This window comes from Hoplias malabaricus, chromosome 12, assembly GCF_029633855.1.
Source record: "Hoplias malabaricus isolate fHopMal1 chromosome 12, fHopMal1.hap1, whole genome shotgun sequence".
NCBI classification, from domain to species: domain Eukaryota; kingdom Metazoa; phylum Chordata; class Actinopteri; order Characiformes; family Erythrinidae; genus Hoplias; species Hoplias malabaricus.
Window position 1 is genome coordinate 395,339 of NC_089811.1, and position 7,832 is coordinate 403,170.

At 44.4% G+C, this 7,832-nt stretch overlaps 1 protein-coding gene across 1 annotated transcript; it reads right to left on the reverse strand.

Annotated features, from left to right (window-relative positions):
• Positions 1 to 624: 624 nt before the first annotated feature.
• Positions 625 to 5,767, reverse strand: LOC136710924 (histamine N-methyltransferase-like). The gene is made up of 7 exons (XM_066686833.1): positions 5,657 to 5,767; positions 5,041 to 5,180; positions 3,911 to 3,963; positions 3,382 to 3,489; positions 3,098 to 3,228; positions 2,551 to 2,644; positions 625 to 1,985 (listed from the first exon to the last, which is right to left on the reverse strand). Exons 2-7 carry the CDS (start codon positions 5,175 to 5,177, stop codon positions 1,630 to 1,632), a joined length of 879 nt encoding a protein of 292 aa, XP_066542930.1. The 5' UTR covers positions 5,178 to 5,180; positions 5,657 to 5,767; the 3' UTR covers positions 625 to 1,629.
• Positions 5,768 to 7,832: the final 2,065 nt, after the last annotated feature.

Sequence of the window (7,832 nt, forward strand, 5' to 3'; positions counted from 1 at the left end):
TGTCTGCGTGGGTTTCCTCCAGGTGCTCCCATTTCCTCCCATGCTCCAAAAACACATGTTGGTAGGTGGACTGGCGACTCAACAGTGTCCATAGGTGTGAGTGTGAATGAATGTATGAGTGTGTGTTGCCCTGTGAAGTACTGGCGCCCCCTCCAGGGTGTCCCGCCTTGCGCCCATTATTCCAGGCAGGCTCTAGACTCCCTGTGAGCCTGAACTGAATAAGCGGTTACAGATAATGAATGAATGAATGAATGAATGTTAAACACAGAGCAGACTGATGTTTATGTTCTTTCCTGACGTTACGGATGTGTACTTTACAGCCACCTGTAGATAATCAGTTAATAACTGTTCACTACTCAGTTTTGTGTTTCTACCTGTAGATGGATATTAGAAAGTTATTTTGTAAATGCAGCAGCTCCTTGTGGCTTTGCTTCATTTGTACTTCGTCAAAGAAATGTGCTGCTATGAGGCAGTCACCCCAGACCCCCTGGTTACAGCTTACCCCTAATTCATCTCTAGTGACGGCCCGGGGTTAGTTCATACCTGGGGCGGGTGCTGTCATTTTTTCCTTTTTCTTTTGGAATGACAAAGAAAACACTTTCCGTATGAATTATAAAGTGAGCTTTATTTTTATTCACATTATAAACAATTGTTGCTTTACTCATATAACAGTCACAAACCATCGCCCCTCTCAGGACTCTCTGTTGTACTGATGTCATCCACTTTCTGTCGGGCTGAACAATCAGAAGGTGTATGATTTTTTAAAACGCTAATAATACTGAATTTCAGAAATGGAACAAAGCACAACCAGTGTTACATAGTGAGCTTCTGCACTTAACTGCAATTACATATTTTCAGCAGAGGTGGAGCCAACTCCCCAAATAACAATCACTTCCTTACACTATTCTCTCAGGACTCTCTACCGTAGGTTTGTACTATCTCTCACAGATTTAGTGTTCTGTAGCGTTTAAAAATCAGAAGCTATTTCTTGTTTGATCAAATCTGACTAATACTGACCACTACATCATTCAGTAGAAGATTAAAGATAAACACTTCTGCTTTAACTAAGAACTGGAGTCATTGCGCAGATCATTTAGAAACTGATTTAGAACTATTTAGACATCTTAACAATGCGAAGTCTTGAAGGGCACGGAAAAAACTGGATCCCGATGCGGGTCATAAATGCTCGCTCCAGTGAATGAGGACAAACAGAAATAAATGGCACCATCCCATAAACCCTAGAAAACCGCTGGTGAGAGCTGTACGCTATGGGGACACTGTCTATACTGGATACTAGACTTGGATAAAGATACTAGCCAGTGACAATATATTATTTAAATTTGATCCAGCAAACGTTTTAAAGTAAAGCAGCCACCCATTTTATCTTAGATAAATCTAGGATTTGTTGTAGATACATGTTGAATATATTAAAGTTTGTTACTGGCTCATTCTAACCATGTGGTTAGTGCAGTACGTATTTTTGATAATTAACTACCTTAAAACGCCGTCTCTGGGTCAAAAGACATTACAGCTCAAGCTAAACTAACCTGCGATGTCTGACCTGAACAGTGCAAGTGCAGCTGTAAGTGGACACTATCATTGTCCAGTGAGTGCAGATATATGTCTGATCTACGGGTCGAGGACGAGAGCCTCCAGATTGTTGTTGAACATGACCCTGCCGTCCTCCTCCCTGCTGCACTCTGGGTGTTTGAGCAGCTGCAGAACTCCTGCCTTCAGCTCTGGAGAGGCGTTCTTACTGAAGTCCTTGGTCTCTGTGAGGAAGTCCAGCAGCAGTTCTCCTCGCTCGTCCCCTGGAGAGAAGCACTCGCTGATGTCCATCTGAGACGGAAGAGTGTATTTACTGTACGGGATTCCTTTGGCGTCCAGGAACTTTCTGATGTCTCCTGTGGTGACGCACTGGCTGATGTCTGTGTTACAGAGTTCCTGTTTGTACGTTCTCCACAGTCGAGACCAACCGCTGTCTCCTGTAGGGGGCACAATAATGGAGTTAAAGGCTTTGTACAGGATCTACACTACACAGATCACTTCTGTAATTCTGTTCCTCAGCGCTCAGGACCCCCACAGAGCAGGTGTGATGTGGTGGTGGATCATTCTCAGCGCTGCAGTGACACTGACGTGGTGGTGGTGTGTTAGTGTGTGTTGTGCTGGTGTAGAGTGGATCAGACACAGCAGTGCTGCTGGAGTTTTTAAACCCTGTGTCCACTCTCTGTCCACTCGGTGAGACACTCCTCCCTCGTTGGTCCACCTTGTAGATGTAGAGTCAGAGACAGTAGCTCATCTGTCGCTGCACAGTGTGTGTCGCTCGTCCTCTAGTCCTTCATCAGTGACACGGGACGCTGTCGGCTGGATGTTTTTGGTCGGTGGACTGTTCTCGGTCCAGACACTGAGGGGTTTAAAAACTCCAGCAGCACTGCTGTGTCTGATCCACTCTACACCAGCACAACACACACTAACACACCACCACCACGTCAGTGTCACTGCAGCGCTGATCTGCACGGATCCAGAGCTACACTCAATTTCCTGTTTTACCTGAGACCAGGAGGATGAGCAGTTTTCCGTCCTTGTTCAGCAAACTCCGGAAAAACGTAACTGTAGCTTCAGGATCATTCACATAGTACAGCATCTGGTCAGAGAGGAGACAACAACAGCAGTTCATTACATAACAGATATGACTGCCTGGGTCTGTCTAGAGCAGAGGGAAGAGTGGGGGCCATCCCTCCCTCCCAGAGAGAGAGAGAGGGGCTAGTCATGTTCTCCAGGACTCCCCAATGGATTTTAAATCTGATTAATCTTTTGTTAATGTGTACATTGCAGGCTACAAGTGTCTATACCTGATGTGTGTTGTTAGACTCTAGTTATAAGGCAGTTGCCAGTTGTTTGCTGTGGTATCTCTGGTGGTTACTAGATTATTGCTACGTAAGATAAACTCAGAGTGGGCTGGACAACACCAGTGGGAAGATCTGTTTCTAGTTTTTGATTCTATGCTGAAAAATCTGATTTTAAGACTCATATTTGTAAACGTTTATATAAAAAAACAACAACAACACACAACGCTGTCTGAACGCTGAGTACGAACCTGAATCATGTGAATGAAGTCCATCTTTTTGTCTGTGTTTCTCTGTTTCCAGTTCTCCTCGAACTCAGACGCTGTCATCGTATTAAACCTGAAGGTGATGTGGTCCAGGTCTGGAGTCTTGGACACTAACACTAAACACAGTGGAATACTGTTAAAATACAGTTGTTTTTTAAAATCTGTTTCATTCATTTCTCTCTGTTTCCATGGTTACATGTATTTTCCTGTTTAATCCACAGACTGAACACATCACCCGTGAAAACCTGGAATTTTCCAATCCTCTCTACCTTTATATCTGTAAACCATGTCTCCACTGGGCTCCACCACCTCGTTGTCCACTTTGGCGTCTGGATACAGCAGGTGCAGCTGGCCAAGCATTTCCAGGTCCATCTCCCCTGAGGATGGTATGAAACATGAGGGTGGACATTATTATGATGGTGTGCTTTTGTGAAGTGTAATATCAGGACAAAAGAACCGTGCAGAATAACAAAAACTTCTTACGAACAAACACCTGACACCATTCACAGCCAAAAAATGACAGATCTATTTCTTTGTGAGGCGTTTGGTGTGTGTGTGTGTGTGTGTGTGTGTGTGGACCTCTGCTTGCTGAACAGATAGAAGTTGTTAAGTTATAACATGTTGAAGACTACAGGCATTAGTCAAATCAGGTAACAGACGTTTTATTAAGAACCAGAAGTTTGCTCCTCTCTGTAGAAAAGGGAGAATGTTTCCCCTTTAACAGAAACAGCTGTAAAGTCAGATATCAGCAAATTAAACACCTGCCATTAATCACCCATCACAGTTATTAGGACCTACCTGCTCCACTTCCCACTCCCATCACATTTAAAGTGTCCTTTCCAGCTCCAATGCTGCAGAGAGAGAGAGAGAGAGAGAGAGAGAGAGACATTATTCAGAACCATTTCTGATCAACATTAACATCTATATAAGTACCGTCCGTTCCTGTCGTATTAGAATTCAGTGTCAAACCATTAAAAAATAATTGTGATTAATGGTGATTAATGACCGTTGTTCCTCAATGTTCCTCTTCAAAATGAACTTAATGAAGATTAATTTCTGTCAGTTTTAACCTCACAGTTCTGTTTCTTAATGAAAAGTCTGTGACCCGCTTTGGTCCAAACCCCACGAGCCCCACAGCAGTGTTCTCCCCCTGTGTAAACAGCCCCTGTTCAGAACGCCCGCTTTCAGCACCTGTTCCTTTAAATGATAATGAGCCGCTCGCTGTTCACCCCGACCCCGAGCGCACAGCAGTGAGGAGCGAGGAGCAGAAGCTCTGGTTTTTAGCCGTTTTCACTCTGTTCTCTTTCTTCTCCGTTTTTACTCAGTGCTCTTATTTCTCCGCGCTCGTTGTGTCTGTTTTGCTGAGTTTAACCTCGTCTTTGCGCTCTCACATAAACACGGGTCCGGCGCTGTGATTGGACAGACTCAGACGAGGGGGCGGGGTCATTCTAAAGTCTCTGCACTTGACATCAGAAGCGGAGCAGAATCAGAACGACTCGTTTTATCCTGTGTTTCTGACTCAGGCAGCGCACAGAACACTGACTGGGGTCTTGTTTCACAGTGTGTGGGTTGGTGGGTTACTGCATTTGTGCTTCTTTTCATAACTTCAGCTCAGTCTCATGAAGGGTGCCAGTAGATCTGGAGGTGTCTGGATTATGCCTGGATGTCTCAGAAGTTCTGAATAAAACCTGCTCTGGACATGGCGCCCCCATGAGGGAGTAAACAGGACCATTCTGAGACAGTGGTTTGATCCTTGATCTCACGCGGCTGTAAAAATGACAAATTCCACCTTTAACAGTGATTACCCCGACCATGGGTCGATCCACTGTGTGATGAGTTCACACTGTTAATGATTGTAAGACCCAGAGTCCAGAGGTGTGTGTGTGTGTGTGTGTGTGTGTGTACTCTGACCCCGAGGCTTGTCTTACCTGGACAGGATTTCTGGGAGAGTTTTCTGGATGAATTCTCTCATACACTGGTGCTCAGAGGAACGCTCCAGGAACAGCTGGAACGCCTGGAGGTATCTGGGGTAATCCTCCACCAGACTTCGTAAAGGAGCCGCCATCGTCTGGAACACACAGTGTGTGAAATCTCTGGACTCAAATCACACACACACACACACACACACACACACGAGTGGATCATCACAGAGGCTGTGGAGCAGTGGAACTGTGTTCTTCAGACTAAACGGGGATCCACCCAGTACCTTAATGGGAACTAATCACCACCCCACACCAGCACCTGACTCCTCTGGGAAGCCTCTGCTGTGTGAGGATTTGATGGCATTCAGCCATGAGAGAATTACTGAAGTTCATCTCTCCAGAGAACACTGTTCCACCGTTCCACAGCCCAGTGCTCAGGCGGACTGTTGCTATTGGGCATGGTGATGGTGTGATGAGGCGTGTGTAATATTTATATACACACACACGTGCGCGCGCGCGCGCCATATTCATGTGATCCACATTAAAACCAAACACAGATCCACAAACAAACATTAGCTACAGCAGATATTTTATACAAGCGGCAGAAAGAGAGAGTACACACCAGCTGCAGTCTTCAGTTCCGTGTGTGTGTGTGAGAGAGAGAGGGAGAGGGAGCGGGAGAGAGAGGAAGACAGATATAGGGAAGCCCCACCCACACCCTTAAAGGAACAATTCTCTTCCACAGTCCTCGGTCGGGTTACTGCGTGGTCCCCAGTGGCGACCCCTTGTGGGAGCGGGGGAGCCTCCATCTCCTCCACGAGGCTGACATAAACAGTCAGCTCTAGGACAATCAATTATTTATAGGTAAGTATTTCATCATCAATATGGCCATTAAATCATAGCCCCTTATTCTTTTCTCTCACAGGTTACCAGAAGAAGAATGGACACCCCCTCACATACTTATCTAGAGTCAGTGTGTCAGTCTGTGTTTGGTGATGGGACAGACCTCTCCTCACCACATCACAGCCTCAATCTATACTCAGTAATGAACACATACTAGTTTCAGCTGCAGCACTTTCATGATCAAATATAAATAACAGTAGATCAGAACATACACGGGGTGAACTGTGATATTAGAGTCATATGAACAGAAGGCTGTTATTATTACCACCAGCCACCAGATGTCACTGTTGCCCAATGTCGGATTTCAATGCCCCAAAGACTCTAATCTTCATCAGCGCAATCAGGAATGAGCTCCTAAAGTTTTAATGAGGCCTCGTCCACCCTTTTCCTACCGGTGAGTGTAATGTAACTCAGTTACACACCTGTAGACCTTCAGTTATGAACATTAATCTTACATAAATATTCATTTTTAATTTAAAATACGTCTTTAAAATATTATTATGAGCCACTGAAGTTTCTTAATAAATGACCAAGAAATAACGTATTTCACAACAGAACAAATCCTCTTTAATTCTGAGAGAATCAGCCAATTAGGTTTAAGTCCCTCCTACTGAACGGAGCATATGCTTTATGTGCTGGAGTCGGAGAGGGAATTACACTTTAAGAGCGTAAGTAACACTGCTAAGATAAACCATGAATCACTGTTCTATTCTCCAGGAGGAACCACAACTCCATGTCCTCTTTGTATTTGCCGTAGAAGAGCTTTGGTAAACAAAAACAATACTGGAGTTGAAAACCTAACGCCCTCATTACTGCCGCTCCGTTTAATGGAAAAGGAATGAGAGTCTGCTGAGTCCATTGAGTGTAAAGGTTTTTAAGGTACAATACAATAGTGTGTTTTAAGCATTTCATGTTGTACGTAGGAGTAAAGGTCATTTAGTTCGTTATGAACTGTTTTAAGTGAATTTCATATGAAAATGGAAATGGAGGATGGTGTAGATTGCTCATGCTCAAACATGGCTCTCCTCCAGTAATTCTACACTTTCAGTAAAAGCAGGATGTTGTTCTGGAGTGACAGAGGCCTTGGATCTCAGCGCAGACAGCTCTGCCTTCTCAGAAGAGGGAGGATGTTGTGTCTCTGAAGACGCTGGAGTCCTTGGCTGTTAGCTCTGATGTGTCTTCGCTAGTGGGAACAGAGAAGTTGCATGTGGAGAACATAAAGTCCTCTATCAGCAGTCTGACACCCATTTTGCTTGGTGTGGAGTCCCAACCACATCAACAGGCCACATTAATATGGATGTTGGGTTTAAGGTGCATTGCCCCCATTTAATTAGGACAAGTGGAGATGAGCAGACCCTGTGTTTGTGCTCGTTATCCCTGAGCTCTACTTTCAGCAGTGGAAACCTCCACAAGCACAAGCTTTAAGTTGCACTGCAGAGGTTTTAATGGGGCACCAAAAGGTAACTTATGGATACTTGGAAGCTCTAATGATTTGCTGAAATGTGTGTTGTACGCCTCTGAGTAAGATTCTATTTTATTTAACCCCTATTTCTAATAATCTGCACCTGTTTGATAAACAAAAAGAGGCTGAGGCACTTTGTACTGTTTCAATACCAGCACAATAAAACAGAAGTATGTTTATTTACGAGACATCAAACGTTTTTTAGGATAAAGCTAATTGTTCACGGTGTTTATTCACTGTTTGAATTCCCATAGAAACTCATGTGTAAGTCGAGGTGTTCAGTTTTGTAGCACTGTCGCTAATGCAGTTAGCCGTCTTCCGAGTTTGGAGACATTTCCACCTTAAGTGATCCGCAACAGCAAAAATAAGTCATTGTGACCACCCTATGTAGCAGGAATAGAGCAACATCCTGATCTCGGTTGGTGCTTTTCTG